The sequence below is a fragment of the Capra hircus genome, chromosome 7 (assembly GCF_001704415.2).
Source record: "Capra hircus breed San Clemente chromosome 7, ASM170441v1, whole genome shotgun sequence".
Classification (NCBI taxonomy): domain Eukaryota; kingdom Metazoa; phylum Chordata; class Mammalia; order Artiodactyla; family Bovidae; genus Capra; species Capra hircus.
The window spans coordinates 90,933,414-90,951,434 of record NC_030814.1 but is presented as its reverse complement, the minus strand read 5'-3'; the positions used below and the strand labels follow the sequence as shown (position 1 = coordinate 90,951,434).

General features: G+C 53.9%; 2 protein-coding genes across 5 annotated transcripts; both read left to right on the top strand.

Moving 5' to 3' along the window:
- On the top strand, positions 1–3,271 carry LRG1 (leucine rich alpha-2-glycoprotein 1). Its single transcript, XM_005682527.3, has 2 exons — positions 1–115; positions 1,465–3,271. Exons 1-2 carry the CDS (start codon positions 63–65, stop codon positions 2,471–2,473), a joined length of 1,062 nt encoding a protein of 353 aa, XP_005682584.1. The 5' UTR covers positions 1–62; the 3' UTR covers positions 2,474–3,271.
- PLIN5 (perilipin 5) lies at positions 4,263–16,118 on the top strand. Of its 4 annotated transcripts, XM_018050879.1 has the most exons (9): positions 4,263–4,334; positions 4,777–4,828; positions 5,345–5,426; positions 6,282–6,477; positions 7,509–7,591; positions 8,181–8,361; positions 9,755–9,954; positions 14,770–14,889; positions 15,121–16,118. In XM_018050879.1, exons 3-9 carry the CDS (start codon positions 5,367–5,369, stop codon positions 15,649–15,651), a joined length of 1,371 nt encoding a protein of 456 aa, XP_017906368.1. In that variant the 5' UTR covers positions 4,263–4,334; positions 4,777–4,828; positions 5,345–5,366; the 3' UTR covers positions 15,652–16,118. The 4 variants fall into 4 exon arrangements, with proteins under 4 accessions (XP_017906368.1, XP_017906367.1, XP_017906370.1 ...); XM_018050878.1 differs by lacking the exon at positions 4,777–4,828; XM_018050880.1 differs by lacking the exons at positions 4,263–4,334; positions 4,777–4,828 and adding an exon at positions 5,096–5,182.

Below are 18,021 nucleotides of genomic sequence, written 5' to 3'. Positions count from 1 at the left end.
TACAGTTGCTGCCCCTAGCTTAGGCTGGTATAAGGCCACCTTGCTAGACCAAGGGAACCTGGATGGAGAAGAGAGAGGCCACCATGTCCTCTCGGAACCCAGAGCGAAAACAGAGGTAGGTCCCCACCCGACCCGTCCTGGGCAGAACTGACATGAACGCTGCGGAGATATACGGACAGTCTGTCCGACCCACTGAAGTTCCAGGTCCAGACACTGGCCCACAGGCTGGAGCAGACTGACACTCAGGCTGCTCCAAAGGACAGACTCACTCCCGTATGTCGATGTAGAAAATGCATAATGCGAGAGTTGCAAGTTCAGTTTTCTTTGGGACAAAATGAGGACTGCAACCTGGGAAACAGCACCTCAGATAGCTCTGAGAGACTGCTCCAAAGAGGCAGGGGTGGGGAGGTCAGTATAGATGTGATTTTGGGAAGGGGGAGTACATGCAATCAAGCATATATATATATATATATGTATATATATATATATATAGTTTGTTTGTTTGTTTGTTTGGTAGAAGCTTTCCGCTAGTCACAGGGAGCACTCATCACTATGAAGGATTTTAGTGCTTTTCTAGATATAAGGAGATACAAGGACTGGGCTCATAAAAGTAGCTCCTGAAAATAAGTACCTGAAGACTTGTCCTGCCAGTTGCCCCCGCCCACTGCCACCTCACACTTCACCCCCAAGCACAGAGTGCCTCATTTCTGCTCTCCACCCTGAACTCCTTTCAGGGGGTGTTGAAAATCAGCAGCTGCAGCAGCACATTATTTAATCCTTGTAGAGGTAGATGGTAGGTGTCAGTTTGTAGCTGACTCATACACACAGCACAGGAACCCCAAGTGGCCCATGGGTTGTAGCAACCAAGGGTGTTCAGGTGGTCTCTGATGCTGCTGGGCTTGGGGCAGCACTGCTGGAGGGACCATGAGGAGCAGAAACCCCAGCTGGTCCCCAAGAGGAAACAGTTTTCTGCTTGGGAGAGTCAAGAAAGCTTTGTGGAAAGGAGGGGGCATCGGAGCTGGCACTTTGCAGGGAGAATATAAGTTTGTGGGCTCTGCCTTCAAAACACGGAACCAGGGAGATAAGAAATGACCCAGAAAACAAGTGAGAGCAGAAGAAATGAGCAAGTTAAACTGCAAATAATTAATAGCGCATTGAGGTTGGACTGGCAATAGGAAAGGGTAGTATTTAAGGATCAGACTAAGAAACTCAGGGTTTGTAGAATTATAATTCTTCCTGGAACAAGAGTTACTTCTGGCAGCTCCAGGGGGGTAGGAGGAGCAAGGGTGGAAGCTAAAAGAGGAAGTGACTCCATTATTCTAGCCCAGCAAAGCAGTGGCAGGGTCTGGGTTGGTGAGAGTAGAGATGGTAAGAAGCAGGCAGATTCTGGGTGTATTTTTATCTTGCTGGGTATCTAATATCTTAATTTTGACTTATTAAGCTCTTTTGTGTCATTGCCTGCAGCCTGGTGGGCTGGGACTCCCATCTTTCTAGACTCTTCCTGTTGCTGCTATTTGTAGTCTCAGCCCAGGGGGTCGCCCCAAATCCTGAAGCCTGTCTGGTGTCCTCCTCGGTCAATGGCAGCTCCATCTCCTGCCAGCCACCTGCCCAAATCCCCCACAGCCTCCCTGCTGACACCATCTTTCTGGCCGTGGAGTTCTTCAACCTGACTCAGCTGCCTGCCGACTTCCTCCAGGGGGTCCCTAACCTCCAGGAACTCCACCTTTCCAGCAACGGACTGGAGGACCTCTCCCCCAAGTTCCTGCTGCCCGTGCCCCAACTAAAGGTGCTCGACCTGACACGCAATTCCCTGACCCGGCTGCCCCCTGGCCTCTTCCGGATCTCAGCTGCCCTCGGCACCCTGGTGCTGAAGGGAAACCAGCTGAAGTTTCTGGAAGCTTCATGGCTGCACGGCCTGAAAGCCCTACGTCATCTAGACCTGTCTGAGAACAATCTCCACTCCCTGCCCCCTGGGCTCCTGGAGAATTTCCCCGACCTGCTCACCCTTGACCTTAGCAATAACTACCTGCAGACGTTGCCCCCTGACCTTCTGAGGGGCCCCTTGAACTTGGAACGGCTGCATCTGGAGGGCAATAGACTGCAGGTGCTCGGAGAGGGCCTTCTGGCACCCCAGCCAAAACTGCGCTACCTCTTCCTGAACGACAACAGGCTGGCCTCGGTGGCAGCCGGTGCCTTCCGAGGTCTGCAGAAACTGGACATGCTGGATCTCTCCAACAACTTGCTGACCACAGTGCCCACGGGCCTCTGGACCTCCCTGGGGAAGGCTGCCAGGAACCTGAAGGACGGCTTTGACATCTCTAGTAACCCCTGGATCTGTGACCAGAACCTGGCTGATCTCTATCGTTGGCTGGTAGCCAATGAAGATAAGATGTTCTTCCGGAATCACACACGCTGTTCCGGCCCTGAGGCCTTGAAGGGCCAGAGGCTCCTGGCTGTGGCTGAGTCCCACTGAAGCCCAGGGCGGGGACTGGGGCTGGGCTGGGGAGGCAAGTCTTCATAGGCCAGTGCACCCCACTTAGCAAATAATTCCCCCTTCTAAGGGGGAGACTGGGCTTCCCATAGTTTTTGGAATCTGTTTTGTCCAGGCTTCCGAAAACATGCCTTGAAACTTCTTTCCTTCCTTATTGCCTTTGCTCACGCTGTATCCTCTTCCAGAAATTTCTTTCCCCCTATCTCTCAGACCTCTTGGTCTCTGGCTCCTCCAGCCTGCCCTGGCCCCACACTGAAGTTGTCTCAATCTGGCTCTGTCTCCCCACTTTGGTTTTCTGAGTGCAGGACCTTGGACTGGATTTCCTTTTACCCAACATCACTCAGCTTGGAGTCAGACTGTATTGTTGTTAAGCCCTGTCTGACTCTGCGACCCATGGGCTGTAGCACACCAGGCTTCTCTGTCCTCCACAATCTCCTGGAGTTTGCTCAAATTCATGTCTGTTGAGTCAGTGATGCTCTCTAATAACCAGATCATCCTCTGCTTCCCCCTTCTTCTCTTGCCCTCAATCTTTCCTAGTATCAGGGTCTTTTCCAAAGAGTTGGCTCTTTGCATGAGGTGGAGTTTAACTAATAAATAATTGTTGAACAGAAGTGGATGGTTTCACTGTGCTCCTTGCATCTCTCAAGTAAAATTCCTAGGTCTCCAGGATGCAGAAGGAGGAAAGGAGAGGTATGCCATGAAATCCCAAATGGATAACCATTGGGATTTGACCTCCTCCTCCCCTCCCCATCCCTGGACTTAACTGGAAATAAAACCTTGACCATTGCCCAGGGTGTCATTTTACCAGTGGATTCCTGCCAAAGCTTGTGTCCTGGGGAAGGTTTAAATTAAACCTGATTGCTTCAGGGCTCCAAACAATTTTTCACACTGGCCTGTGATAACCGGGGAGGGGTAGCTGCCCAAGGCAAGCATGGGAAGGCTGGATGGGGCTGAACAAATGGGCAGGGGCCCAGGGGACTGTTTTCACAGCTCTGGAACCTCAGGGCCACATGCCAACACAATGTTGTGTATGGTGGGGCTCTAGATCAGACTGGGGGGTCCCTGGGATGTTTAGGGCATGCTCTTCTTTTGCATCTCCTTGGAAGGAGGGTCATGCCCACGTGGGTGGTCCTTCCAGGTGTGGGTGGTCATTCCAACTGTGGCAACGAACGCCAGGGTTCTGGAGGCTGGCAGAGCTGGGATTGAATCAGATCCCTCAATCGCTAGGTGAGCCAAGGCAAGTGGTTTAAACATTTTTATTTTTTGGCAGCGCTGCGCGGCTTTGGGATGTTAGCTCCCTTACCAGGGATTGAACTCGGGCACTCTGCAGTGAAAGTGCGGAGTCCTAACCACTGGACTGCTAGGGAATTTCCTGATTTAAGCATTCTGATCCTCACTTTGCTCATCTGTAAGATGGGCATCGAAAGGAATGAGCCGACCTCTCTCCTGGCTTAGTTTAAGTGGCAGATTTTTAAAAGCAAAAAGAAAGACCTTGAGGACTTGCCCAAGGTCACTGGGTGAAGAGGTTGGGGGGCTGTGCTGGCCCTCCACCGTCTCTGGAGCAACAGCAGTGAGGGCCAAGGAAAGTAGCTCAATTCTTGTGTAGCCAGCGTCCCCAAGTTGCTATGACAACTGTGGGGCGCTCTGGGAGTCCCTGGATAGAGCTGGGGGCCGGGAGCCCCGCCCCGGGCACGCCCCCGCACGGCCTCTCTCCATTGGTCAGTCCCCCGCGGCCCCGCCCCCAAGTCGCTATCAGGCGGGCGGGGCAGACTGGGGGCGGAGACTGGAGTCCAGAGTCTAGGGTCTTTGGCTGAACCTGGGGGCTGAAGCTGAACGCGCCCAGGTGAGTGTCGCTCAGGCGGCATCCAGGACTGCCCAGCAGATCCGCGGGGCCCCCAGTGAGTGGGTGGACGGGCTAGAGTCCAGCGGCTTGGTAAGAGGTGGGGTGTGATAGGCCGCAGCAGGTGGCTGAGACCCTTGTCCCAGTTGGCAAAAGCTCAGGACCCTGTTGGGCGAGGACTAGGGCTCTGAGGGTGCAGGGGTGGGGACAGGGGAAGAACTGCAGGCGGGGAGTCTGAGGTCGAAATCTCTCTCTGAGTCTACTTAGCTGAGTGACCTTGGGCCCAGCATGGACCTGTTGTGTGCCTCAGTTTCCCTGTGTGTCAGACTGGACTGTGAGTTTTCTGGTATTCTGTGGCTCCCACTCCACCTGCATCCCTGCTGGGGGCTGCTTGCACGATTCCATCCCTGGGCTAGGGGTAACAGGGATCTCCTTCACTTTGCAGAGGAGAAAGCAGCCCACACAGGTGAAGGCACTTGCCCAAAGTCACACAGCAGGTAATGGCAGGAAGGACTCGATCTTAGGTGTCTCTCCCCACAGAGCCCATGCTTTGAATCACTAACATGCCCCCATCCTGCCAGAGGTTTTCTGAAGTGAAAGTGTTAGTCGCTCAGTCGTGTCTGACTCTTTGCAACCCCATGGACTATAGCCTGCCAGGCTCCTCTGTCCATGGAATTCTCCAGGCAAGAATGCTGGAGTGGGTAGCCATTCCCTTCTCCAGGGGATCTTCCCGACCCAGCAGGTCTCCCGAATTGTGGGCAGATTCTCTACCATCTGAGTCACCAGGGAAGTACACACCTACTGTGTGCAGTGCCCCGTGCATGCATTGTCCCTGCCCAGGATGCTCTGAGGTAGGTATCATCATTTTCGCATGTTGTAGATGAGGAAACTGAGACCTTAAGAGGAGACGAGACTTGCCTGGGTCACCAAGCTCAGCCGGACAGAACCCAGGGTCTGGGTGGGAGCTGGGAGGGCTGGCGTGCAAGGGCCTGTCACTCTGTCCTGCCTCCCAGGGTGAACCTGTTTGCAGTAGGCATGTCAGAAGACGAGGGGGCTCAGGCCCCCGGACCCAGCTTGTCGGAGCAGGATCAGCAGGTGAGGGGTTGTGTCTCCCACGGAGCTCAGCTCAGGAGAGGGTAGGGGGACAGCCCCTCAGGGGACAGTTTCAGACTGAGTCACCCTCCTTGCTTTGAGCACCTTACTCTGAGGGCATTTTGGACCATAGCTGAGGGAGGCCCATTCTACCCATTTCCGAGAGGGGCAAAGTGAAGCCCAGGGAGGAGAGTCTTTCCAGACACTCCCAGCCAGCTTACCTGGCCTCTGCTCAACCCTCTCCCTCTCTCTGCCTGTATCTCTCTGTTTCTGTGTCCACCATCATGGCACTCTCAACAAAACAATAACAACAACAATAACAGCATCAATCACAGCATACAGTCTGCATCATTCACTGGTCCAAGCGCTTCATATACAATGACTCCTTGAATCCCCTTCACAGCCCTAGAAGCCCATTTCACAGATAAGGAGACTGAGGCACAGAGCAGTTCACATAGTTGCCCAAGTTCATACAGCTTGAAAGCATCAGAACCAGAACTGAACTCAGATGGTCCAGAGGCTATGCCCTTTGTGTGTGTGTGTGTGTCTGTGTCTGTGTGTGCACGCACACACGCATGTGTGTTCAGTTGTGTCCAACTTTTTGTGACACCATGGACTGTAGCCTGTCAGGCTTCTGGAGCAGACCAATTCCTTCAGAACTAGTCCTGCTGTGTGACTGCTGTTGAGAACTAGAGCCCTAAACACCTGCATGAGGGTCTCCATTGCCTGCAGGCAGCTGCGCTCAGTACACTTCCTCTCCCCCTCATCCTGGCCCAGAGAGGGTGAGCAGGCTCTCCAGCTGGTGGCTGAGCCCCCCGCCTCCACCTGGAACCCCTCTGATGCCACCCCTTCCTGCAGAGCGTGGTGCAGCGCGTGGCTGCCCTTCCCCTGATCAGGGCCACGTGCACCGCAGTCTCCGAGGCTTACAGCGCCGCCAAGGACAGACACCCGCTGCTGGGCTCCGCCTGCCGCCTGGCTGAGCACTGCGTGTGTGACCTGACCACCCGAGCCCTGGACCATGCCCAGCCACTGCTCAGCCACCTGCAGCCCCAGCGTGAGTTCCCCTGGCTAGTGTCCTGAGTCCTGCGCTTTTCCCACTGCCCTGCTCTCTCACGCTCCACAACAAGGAACCCCCTGAGTTGAATGTGCCTCCGCAGTTCTTTTTTCTTTTTGGCTATGCCCCTCATCTTGTGAGGTCTTAGTTCCCTGACCAGGGATCAAACTTGCACCCCCTGCAATGGAGGGATAGAGTCTTAACCACTGCACTTCCCCAGGGAAGTCCTGCTGCACAGTATTGCCTAAATTGTGTGCCTTTCGTCCGTCTGCCTGTCTGTCCCCACCCACCTGTGTCACCCACCCACCTGTGTCACCGTCTCTGGGTCGTTCTGCCTGCGCCATCTTCCCCTGTTTGTTTCCCATCTTCCCTTCTGTTCCCCTCCTATTTGTCCCTCTGTAGTTTGATCACCTGGCCACCTGCCCTTAGCTGTCTCTGTGTCTGCCCCTTTGGTTCCCATTTGTCTGTCTCACTGTCCTCCTCCCTTTGACTAGCCTGATGTGCCTTGGGTCCCTCTGCCTGTCCAATCTCCCTCCCCTGTCTGCCCGTTTGTCCCGGCCCCCACCCATCCTGAGCCTGTAACCAGCTCAGGGGTCCAACCCAGGGGTGTGGTGGGGGGCAGAGAGACCCCTGGTCTTACATCTGACTGAGGAAGGGGATCACCTGAGGGTCCCAGCCCGGCGCCTCACCCTCCCTTCTTCTCAGCTGGCTTGTGTGATCTTGAACCTGCTTGCTGAGGTGTCTGAGCTGGACGTGGGTGAGGAGTCGCTTTGGTGCTGGCAGCACTGATGGCAGGGCAGAGGTGGGAAGGGCGAGAGGCAGGGTCCCGCCTGGTGGCCCACCCACAGCCTCAGGGCCCCCAGCCTCTTGCAGTGGACCAGCCAGGGGCCCCTCTCCCTATTTCTTTCCCCCTGTGTGTGTCTCTCTTTTTTCTGCCTCTCCCTCCAGCATCCCCTCCCTCCGTGACTCTCTGTGTGTCCCTAGTTCCCTTGACATCTTCCCAATTCTCACTCCCTGCCTCTCTGCTCCAGTGGCCACAGTGAATGATCTTGCCTGCAGGGGCCTGGACAAGCTGGAAGAGAAACTGCCCTTTCTCCAGCAACCTTCAGAGACGGTAACCCCCCAGCACCGCTAGATCGTGTGGGAACCTATGTGGGGGCGGTGGAGGTGGGAGTGAGAAACGCAGCCTCCTCCCAGACCCGACCTCAACACCTGGGCCAGGACCCAGTCAGACTTCAGTCAGTTTGAGACAACGCCAGCCAGATGAAAATTAGATGTCAGTTAGAGACCCATGTTTACTGAGCATTTAATATGTGCCAGCTGGTGCTAAGCCTCCCTTCAACAACCCCATGAGGGACAGACCTGATTTTCCCCCATTTTATAAAAGGGGTGGGACTTCCCTGGTTGCCTAGTGGTTAAGACTTCTCCTTCCAATGCAGGGGATGTGGGTTCAATCCTGGGTTGGGGAGCTGAGATCCCACATGCCTCCTGACCAAAAAACCAAACCATAAACAGAAGCAATACTATAACACATTCAATAAAGACTTTAAAAATGGTCCACATTAAAAAAAAATCTTAAAGAGGGGGAAATAGTGGCCCAGAGCCAGGCAAGGGCCAAGGGTCCTTGCCTCACAGCCCGCCGGAGCTGGGGGCAAGGGAAGGGAGACCAAGGCTGACACCTGGAGCTCGGCCCCTTCTGCCAGGTGGTGACCTCGGCCAAGGGTGTGGTGGCCAGCAGCGTGACAGGCATGGTGGGCCTGGCCCGGCAGGGCCGCCGCTGGAGTGTGGAGCTGAAGCGATCCGTGAGCCATGCCATGGATGTCGTGCTGGAAAAGTCAGAGGAGCTGGTGGACCACTTCCTGCCCATGACTGAGGAGGAGCTCGGTAAGGCCAGCAGCCTCCCCATTTGCCCCTGAATCCTCCTGCCCAGGGCCCACCTCTAGAGACTACAGATCAGAGGGGTCCCAGACTCACCCAAGGCCACACAGCAGATCAGCAGGGAACACAGGATTCCAGTCCACTTCCATGGCCCCTGGCCCACATCCTAGAAGAAATCTGACCGCCCAGACCCTCAAGGGTGTACTGGACTTACAGACTGCAGGGCCACAGTCTCAAACTGGTGGCTCTCCAGACCGTGGCGCTCCATATAGCAGTATTTGGCCTGTGCAGTGCCTTTAAAATGGTTGAATTCATCACATTCATTTAAAAAACAGATTTCTGGGGACTTCCCCTGGTGGTCCAGTGGTTAAGAATCCACCTTGCAGTGCAGGGGACACAGGTTTGATCCCTGGTCAGGGACTAAGATCCCACATGCCTCAGGGCAACTGAGCCCGCATGATGCAACTAAGACCCAAGGCAGCCAAATAAATAAATATACATAAAAATTAAAATCATATTTTGGGGATTTCCCCAGTAATCCAGTGGTTAAGACTCTGCCTTCCAGCTCAGATTTGACCCCTGGTCAGGGAGGTGAGATCCCACAAGCTGAATGTTATGACAAAAAAAAAAATAAATAAAATCAGATTTTTGCCCTACAAAACCTGATTTCTGGTATGCCTTGGGGAAAAAAAAAACTTGGGTTGAATAGCGTCCTCCCCTTTACATGGTTTCCTTAAACCCCACCATTCTCCAAGGTTCTACATCTTGTCTTCAGGCCCTGGACACAATCTGACTTCTCAGGCCTGCTTCATAGCGCTAGAGGTACATGGGGCGTGCTCCCTCCTTGGCAGAAAGGCTGGCGTTATTTTTAAAATTTCCTTTATTTTTTGGCCATGGGGCACAGCCTACGGGATCCTAGTTCCCCCGCTAGGGACCAAACGCCCCTGCAATGGCAGCAGCAGCAGCAATGGAAGCATGGGATCTGAACCACTGAACCACCAAGGAAGTCCCTGTGAGGCATTTTAGAAGCGCCTACTGTGTGCCATGCACTCGTCATCAGTTCTTTAATGTTATCAGCCCCATTTACAGATGAGGAAAACCGAGGTAAAGAGACCTAGTATTCGAGTAGACTAGTTTGGTTGCCTCGGTTGGAATCCCAGGTCAGCCTCTTGTACCCTGTGGGACTTCACCTCACTGTCCCTTGGTTTTCCTCGTCTGTAAATAGAACTAATAATCGTGTCTACATCGTAGGGTTTGAGGATGGTCGAGTGAGTTGCTATTGTAGAAGGGAACTATAAATTTGGGAGTCCCCACCCCCACCCCCCTGTCCTGGCCTGCTAATCCATCCAGGAGCAGAAGGCGTGGCCACCGTGACTACCTTCCCTCTTCTGTCCTCCAGCGGCGCTGGCTGCGGAGGCTGAGGGCCCGGAAGTGGGCTCGGTGGAAGAGCAGCGGAAACATCAGGGTTACTTCGTGCGCCTGGGTTCCCTGTCCACGCGGCTCCGCCACCTGGCGTATGAGCACTCTCTGGGGAAACTGAGGCAGAAGAAACACCATGCCCAGGACACGCTGGCCCAGCTGCAGGAGACCTTGGAGCTGGTGAGAGCTCTCGGCTCGCCTTCCCTACCCTGTGATGCAGGCCAGCACGCGTGGACCGAGTGCCAGCCAAATACCTGGTCTTGTGCTAGTCTGAAAGTGGAGGCGGAAGCGTGTATGTGCAGGGCTGGGGCAGAGGAGAGACCCGGGGCTGGAGGCACTCGGTGGGGCTCAAGCCTCAGCCTGGAGAGGCTTGGAGGGGCTTTGTGGAAGAGGGGAAGTAGGAGCTGGAATTTACAGGTGGGTAAGGTAGGCGGAGGGCTTCCCAGGTTCTGCTGGTAATAAAGAACCTACCTGCCAATGCAGGATATGTAAGAGATTTTAGTTCGATCCCTGGGTTGGGACGATTCTCCTGGTGAAGGGAATGGCTACCCACTCTAGTTTTCTTGCCTGGAGAATTCCGTGGACAGAGTACAGAGGAGCCTGGCGGGCTACAGTCCTTGGCGATGCGAAGAGCCAGATACGACTCAGTGACTTTCATTTTTACCTTTCAGGGTAGATGGAAAAAGTGATGAAGGTACCTCAGGCTGTCTCATCACCAACCCCAATCTTCCCCAGAATTTAGGTCGAGTTCATAACCCAGCTTCTCCCCTCATTGTTCGTCCTTCCCTCTCCAGAGGAATATGTTCCCTGGGCTTGATAGGTTCAGATGCCCCCAGCCTGCTTCTCCTGAGTCCTTCTCATTTCAGTTGATGGCAATCCTGCCCTAACAAGCGCTCAAGCCAAAACCTGGGAATCACCCTCAGCTCCCCTCTTCTCCACCGCCTCTCCCACATCCGACACATCAGCCAGTACTGTTAACTCTACCTTCAAAGTCTACCCTAAACCCGCGCACATCCTCCTCTTCCTCCACCTGGGTGCAGCCTAGGGGATGACTCACCTGGTCCCAGGTTTCCCATCCTGGATCCCACAGTCTGTCCTTCCTAAAGTAGCCACCAGAGGGCAGCTGTGAGCACCGGAGTCGGCCAGTTTCCTTGCACATCATGTCCTCAACAATAGACTGAGAAAGACTAGAAATCTCTTCAAGAAAATTAGAGATACCAAGGGAACATTTCATGCAAAGATGGGCACAATAAAGAAAAGAAATGGTATGGACCTAACAGAATCAGAAGGTATTAAGAAGAGGTGGCAAGAATACACAAAAGAACTGTACAAAAAAGGTCTTAATGATGCAGATAACCACCACGGTGTGATCACTCACCCAGAGCCAGACGCCCTGGAACTTGAAGTCAAGTGGGTCTTAGGAAGCATCACTACAAACAAAGCTAGTGGAGGTGATGGAATTCCAGCTGAGCTATTTCACATCCTAAAAGATGATGCTATGAAAGTGCTGCACTCAGTTCAGTTCAGTTCAGTTCAGTCGCTCAGTCGTGTCCGACTCTTTGTGACCCCATGAATCGCAGCACGCAGGCCTCCCTGTCCATCACCAACTCCCGGAGTTCACCCAAACTCATGTGCATTGAGTCGGTGATGCCATCCAGCCTTCTCATCCTCTGTCATCCTCTTCTCCTCCTGCCCCCAATCCCTCCCAGCATCAGAGTCTTTTCCAATGAGTCAACTCTTCTCATGAGATGGCCAGAGTTCTGGAGTTTCAGCTTTAGCATCATTCTTTCCAAAGAAATCCCAGGATTGATCGCCTTCAGAATGGACTGGTTGGATCTCCTTGCAGTCCAAGGGACTCTCAAGAGTCTTCTCCAACACCACAATTCAAAAGCATTAATTCTTCGGTGCTCAGCCTTCTTCACAGTCCAACTCTCACATCCATACATGACTACTGGAAAAACCATAGCCTAGACTGGACGGACCTTAGTCGGTAAAGTAATGTCTCTGCTTTTGAATATGCTATCTAGGTTGGTCATAACTTTTCTTCCAAGGAGTAAGCGTCTTTTAATTTCATGGCTGCAGTCACCATCTGCAGTGATTTCAGAGCCCAAAAAAATAAAGTCTGACATTGTTTCCACTGTTTCCCTATCTATTTCCCATGAAGTGATGGGACTGGATGCCATGATCTTCGTTTTCTGAATGTTGAACTTTAAGCCAACTTTTTTTTTGCAAATTTGGAAAACTCAGCAGTGGCCACAGGACTGGAAAAGGTCAGTTTTCATTCCAATCCCAAAGAAAGTCAATGCCAAAGAATGTTCAAACTACTGCACAGTTGCACTCATCTCACATGCTAGCAAAGGAATGCTGAAAATTCTTCAAGCTAAGTTTCAACAGTACGTGAACGGAGAACTTCCAGACGGTCAAGCTGGATTTAGAAAAGTCAGAGCAACCAGAGATCAAATTGCCAACATCTGTTGGATCATAGAAAAAGCAAGAGAATTCCAGAAAAACATCTGCTTTATTGACTACGCTGAAGCCTTTGACTGTGTGGATCACAACAAACTGGAAAATTCTGAAAGAGATGGGAATACCAGACCACCTTACCTGCCTCCCTGAGAAATCTGTATGCAGGTCAAGAAGCAACCATTAGAACCGGACATGGAATAACGGACTCATTCAAAATTGGGAAAGGAGTACATCAAGGCTGTATATTGCCACCCTGCTTAATTTACATGCAGAGTGAAGTGAAAATGAAAGTCACTCAGTCATGTCCATCTCTTTGTGACCCCATGGACTATACAGTCCATGGAATTCTCCAGGCCAGTATACTGGAGTAGGTAGCTGTTCCTTTCTTAGGGGATCTTCCCAACCCAGGGATTGAACTCAGGTCTCCCATTTTGCAGGCAGATTCTTTACCAGATGAGCCATTGGGGAAGGCCAAGAATACTAGAGTGGGTAGCCTATCTCTTCTCCAGGGGACCTTCCCGACCCAGGAATCAAACTGGGGTCTCCTGCACTGCAGGTCGATTCTTTACCAACTGAGCTATTAGGGAAGCCCCTAGTAACAGAGTACATCATGCGAAATGTGGGCTGGATGAAGCACAAGCTGGAATCAAGACTGCTGGGAGAAATATCAATAATCTCAGATATGCCAGTGACACCACCCTTATGGCAGAAAATGAAGAGGAACTACAGAGCCTCTTGATGAAAGTGAAAGAGAGGAGTGAAAAAGCTGGCTTCAAATTCAGCATTCAAAAAACCAAGATCATGGCAGCCAGTCCCATCACTTCATGGCAAATAGATGGGGAAACAATGGACACAGTGACAGACTTAATTTTCTTGGGCTCCAAAATCATGGCAGATGGTGACTGCAGCCATGAAATTAAAATATGCTTGCTCCATGGAAGAAAAGCTATGACCAACCTAGACAGCATATTAAAAAGCAAAGACATTACTTTGCCAACAAAGGTCCATATAGTTAAAGCTATGGTTTTTCCAATAGTCATGTATATATATGAGAGCTGGGCCATAAAGAATGCTGAGCACCAAAGAATTGATGTTTTTGAACTGTGGTGTTGGAGAAGACTCTTGGAGAGTCCCTGGACAGCAAGGAGATCAAACCAGTTAATCCTAAAGGAAATCAGTCCTGAATATTCATTGGAAAGTCTGATGCTGAAGCTGAAGCTCCAATACTTGGGCCACCTGATGTGAAGAACTGACTCATTGGAAAAGACCCTGATGCTGGGAAAGATCAGAGAAGGCAATGGCACTCCACTCCAGTACTCTTGCCTGGAAAATCCCATGGATGGAGAAGCCTGGTAGGCTGCAGTCCATGGGGTTGCTGAGGGTTGGAAGTGACTGAGCAACTTCACTTTGACTTTTCACTTTCGTGCATTGGAGAAGGAAATGGCAACCCACTCCAGTGTTATTGCCTGGAGAATCCCAGGAACGAGGGAGCCTGGTGGGCTGCCGTCTAGGGGGTCGCACAGAGTCGGACACGACTGAAGTGACTTAGCAGCAGCAGCAGCTGGGAAAGATTGAAGGCGGGCGGAGAAGGGAATGACAGAAGATGAGATGGTTGGATGGCATCACTGACTTGATGGCCATGGGTTTGAGCAAGCTCCAGGAGTTGGTCATAGACAGGGAAGCCTGGCATGCTGCAGTCCATGGGGTCGCAAAGAGTCGGACATGACTGAGTAATTGACTGACTGAATGTCCTCAAGGTTCAGCCCTGTTTTAGCCTGTCAGCACTTCCTCTTTAAGGTGACATAATACATTCATCCCTTGGAATCTGTGAGAGATTGTTCCAGGACCACCCCCCCCCCATGGATACCAAAATCCACAGATGCTCAAATCACTTCTGTAAAATGGCCTAGTACGGTTTGCCCTCTGTATCCCCCGGTTCTGCATCTGTGGGTTCAAGCAACCCTGAATCGTGGTTCACTCCACAGCTGCAGGACCCACGAATACGGGGGGTGGGCTCTGTTCTGTTGTATGGATGGACCACAGTTTATTTCTATTAATCATCTCATACCTGCCCTGTCCTGTGAACTAAAGGCAAAGTGCCCCCCATCCTCCAACCAGGACATTCACAGTCCAGCAGGGGGACAAGGGTCATAACGGGAGAGCATGCTGGCTGCTGTGAGACCCAGAGGAGGGGTATCACACCCAGGCTTGGGGGGCGGGAAGGCTTCTTGGAGGAGGCGACATTTACAATGAAGCGGAGTGAACCTGGCAGGGAGGTGGGTGGTGGGGAGAGTGTGCCCGAGACACCACCTGGGCAGAGGGTCGGCAGTGAGTCTGAGCTTCAGGGGTACCTCAGGTCACAGGTTTTGGCTAAGGTCAGGGAAGAGAATAGATGGGTCAGCCAAGCTGTATCAGCAGGCCATGAAGGTTTGCATCCAGTGCTTTTTGAGGCCAGATCCAGACTGGGGCCCTGGTTCCCCCAACTCTCCAGCCCCTCCAGCTCTGACTATCATGGTCCTGGTTCCACAGATCCACCGTATGCAGTGCGGAGTGACCCCCATCACCCCGGCCCGCCCCGGGAAGGTGCACGAGCTATGGGAGGACTGGAGCCAGCGCCCCCTAGAGAACGGCCGGAGGCGTCACAGCCAGGTAGGATGGCGTGGGGGATGGGTGGGGGATGGGAGGAGGAGGGGAGGGAAGGGAGTGGGCTCTGGATAGGTCCAGGGCTGCCAGGCTCCAACCAAGTGCTGAGGTCAGCTGACAGCTGGTTGGAGTGTCTGCGGAGAAACTGAGGCAGATGGGGGTACCGGCAGGGGTCCATCTGTGACACCGAGGCCCCGCCCCTCCGCTCCCACCCATCCCCACCCACGACCCCGGCAGGCGGAGCTGGAGACCCTGGTGCTGTCCCGCAATCTGATGCGGGAGCTGCAGAGTACCGTGGATGCACTGGAGACCAGCGTGCGGGGCCTGCCCCCCAGTGCCCAGGAGAAGGTGGCCGAGGTGAGGCGCAGCGTGGACGCCCTGCAGGCCGCCTTTGCCGACGCCCGCCGCTTCGGAGACTTGCCTGCGGCCGTGTTGGCAGAGGGCCGGGGTAGCATGGCCCGGGCCCACGCGTGCGTGGACGAGCTGCTGGAGCTGGTGGTGCAGGCCATGCCCCTGCCCTGGCTGGTGGGGCCCTTCGCGCCCATCCTCGTGGAGAGGCCCGAACCCCCGCCTGACCTGGAGGCCCTGGTGGACGAGGTCGTCGGCGGGCCTGACCCCCGCTGGGCGCACCTGGACTGGCCGGCCCAGCAGAGAGCCTGGCAGGCCCAGCACGGGGAGGGAACGGTCCTCTCGGGGAACATTCCCGAGGAGGAACCTGAGCCCCCCAGCCGCCCTAAACACACTCTGATGCCTGAGCTGGACTTTTGACCCGATGGAGGCCGTCCTGCAGCCCGAGATCCCTGCTGCCCCCTAGCGGCCATGCGTCAGCACTACTAGCCGAAGCATTGGTCTTGGCTCGTGCCTGGAGTTGGGGACCCAACTCTGAATCCTAGACTGAGGTCATTGATGTCAGATCGCCCCCAGTCTTTCCCATATAAGGACTTGAACGTAACTCAGGCTGACTAGCCCCAAGCTGGTTTCACTGGCTGTGGTTCCCATTGCTCCACCCTAAGAAGCTGATCAAAACTCCCCAGGGGATCACATGTTTTGCCCATGTGATAGAAGCATAGAGGCACATGCTTCTGTCTGGAGCTTTGAAAAGTGAGTGAGTGTCCTTTTCCTCCCCCAGCTTTTCCATCTCAGACTGAGGGGTCCTCAGCTGGACCCGCCACCCCCACATGCTTAGCCATTTGGCATTTACTCTCCAGAATAAAGAGTATTGGTGTTGTCCAGAGGCCAGTGTTGTCTGCTTGGTGTTGTCCAGAGACCAGTGCCCTCTGTCCCAGCCGAGGTGGGTCTCAGTGGTGGGGTGCTGGGGGCTTCGGAGGTGTGCGACCATATGGCACGAGCTGGGGTTCAAGACTTAAATTATGCCACCCTGATGAGCTTGACCTCCTGTCTGGAATTCCACTGTGAGTGCCCCACCCACCTGGGTGAAGCATTCAGATGTCGCTTCCTGGAATGGAAGTCATTCACACTTTAGTATAAATGAATGTTTGGGAAACTGCAAGGAGCAGGATCAAGAGGAGGAGGGATCAGAGGGAGCAGTGGCTCCTATGACCATCTCCCTGTGGCTCCTCTGGCTGCACCGGAGAAGAATGGGGGAGACAGAGGCAGGGCAGGGGCCACAGACTAGTCTCGTGGGGGCCCTCCTGTCCTCTGACCGCATTCTTGGCTGGCCCTGAGGCCCCCCTGAGGCCACTCAGGGTGTTTTGAAACCACAGTCTGATGTGGTAAGGTCAGGGTGACCCCTGGCTTCCCCGGGATCTGGCCCAGGGGTGACTGTGGGAGTCCCAGCCACTTTGCGCCAGCTAGATTCACCTCCTTGCCACTCCTCAGGAACATTCCTGTTGCCCTCAGACCAACTATCCTCACTCCTCACCCTGGCATTTGAGGACTTTCGGTTTCATCCTTGGGACGACTCAGACCCTGCTGTGGTCCCAAGGAGCTGTGCACATCTCCCCACCTCAGGGCCTTTGTTCAGGCTGTGCCTAGAACACCTTCCCACCCGCCCATCTTTCTCTTGGCTGCATCTCATCCATCCTCAAGCCCAGCCCCAGTGCCACCTCCTCCAGGAAGCCTTCCCTGACTCTACTCCTGTGGGATATCTCCAACCCTCCATAGCCCACCTTCTTGGAGCTCCAAGTCCTTTCTATCTGGATATAAACCACAGGCAGCCTTGGCTTCTCTTTCCCTGAGAGGCTGGGGGCTCCTGGAGGGCCAAGCTAAGTGAAAATGAGCAGAATAACATATGGAGAGGGTGTGTGGCTGAGGCTTGGCTGTGGGGCATCAGTTTGACTAGAACTGAGGGGAGGGAAAGAGCCTGAGGTAAGTCTTGGAGTCTGGGGGAAGAGCACAGTAGTGAAGGCCCTTGGGCTGAGTCCTCACCTTGCCTACAAATGGATGGATCAACAAGTGAGCCTCTCCGAACCTCAGTTTTCTCCTCTGTGAAATGGGTATGAAAATAGGAGTAAGGCAGCAGTGCTCATGCCTGTGCAAAGGCCCTGGGGCAGGACAGTGCCTTGTGTCCCGGGAGGAGCAGTGAGGAGGCCTGTGTGGAGCAGAGTGAGGAGGGGGAGAGAGAGGGAGGAGGGGAGGACAGAGAGGGGACGGGGCAGGAGTTGTGCAGAGTCTTGTGGGTGGTGGGGTAGACTTGGGTTTTTACCCCCAGGGAGGTGGGGAGGAGGGCTGTGGGCAGAGGAGGGACGGGCCCTGACCCGGTGTTTATGGTCATTTTTGTTGTTTTTGCTGGGTTGCTCCCTGTTTGCTGCACTGCAGCAGCCCTGTGGGGAGGGGGAGGGGCTCACCCTGGGTTTCCCACCCCCGCTTTCCTGCCACCTTTGGGAGCCATTGGCTGGGGAGAGTTTGGGAGATGCCCTTGTTTTGTTCCCCAGCTGTTTGGCAAACACAGTGATGGCTCCAAGGAAACAACCCAGGGGTCATCAGGCCCAGTGGCTAGACCCTCCCTCCTCCCAGCTTAGTGCCCAGAGCCACCAACTGGGTCTGTACCCCACCCCCACCAGCACACAGCTGGGATCCCTGTCCCAAGGGCAGACACAGCATTCAAACGGGGCTTGGCTGTCTGCTTGCCTACCCATCCACCTGCTTCACAGACAACCTGCAGGTCTAGGTTCATAT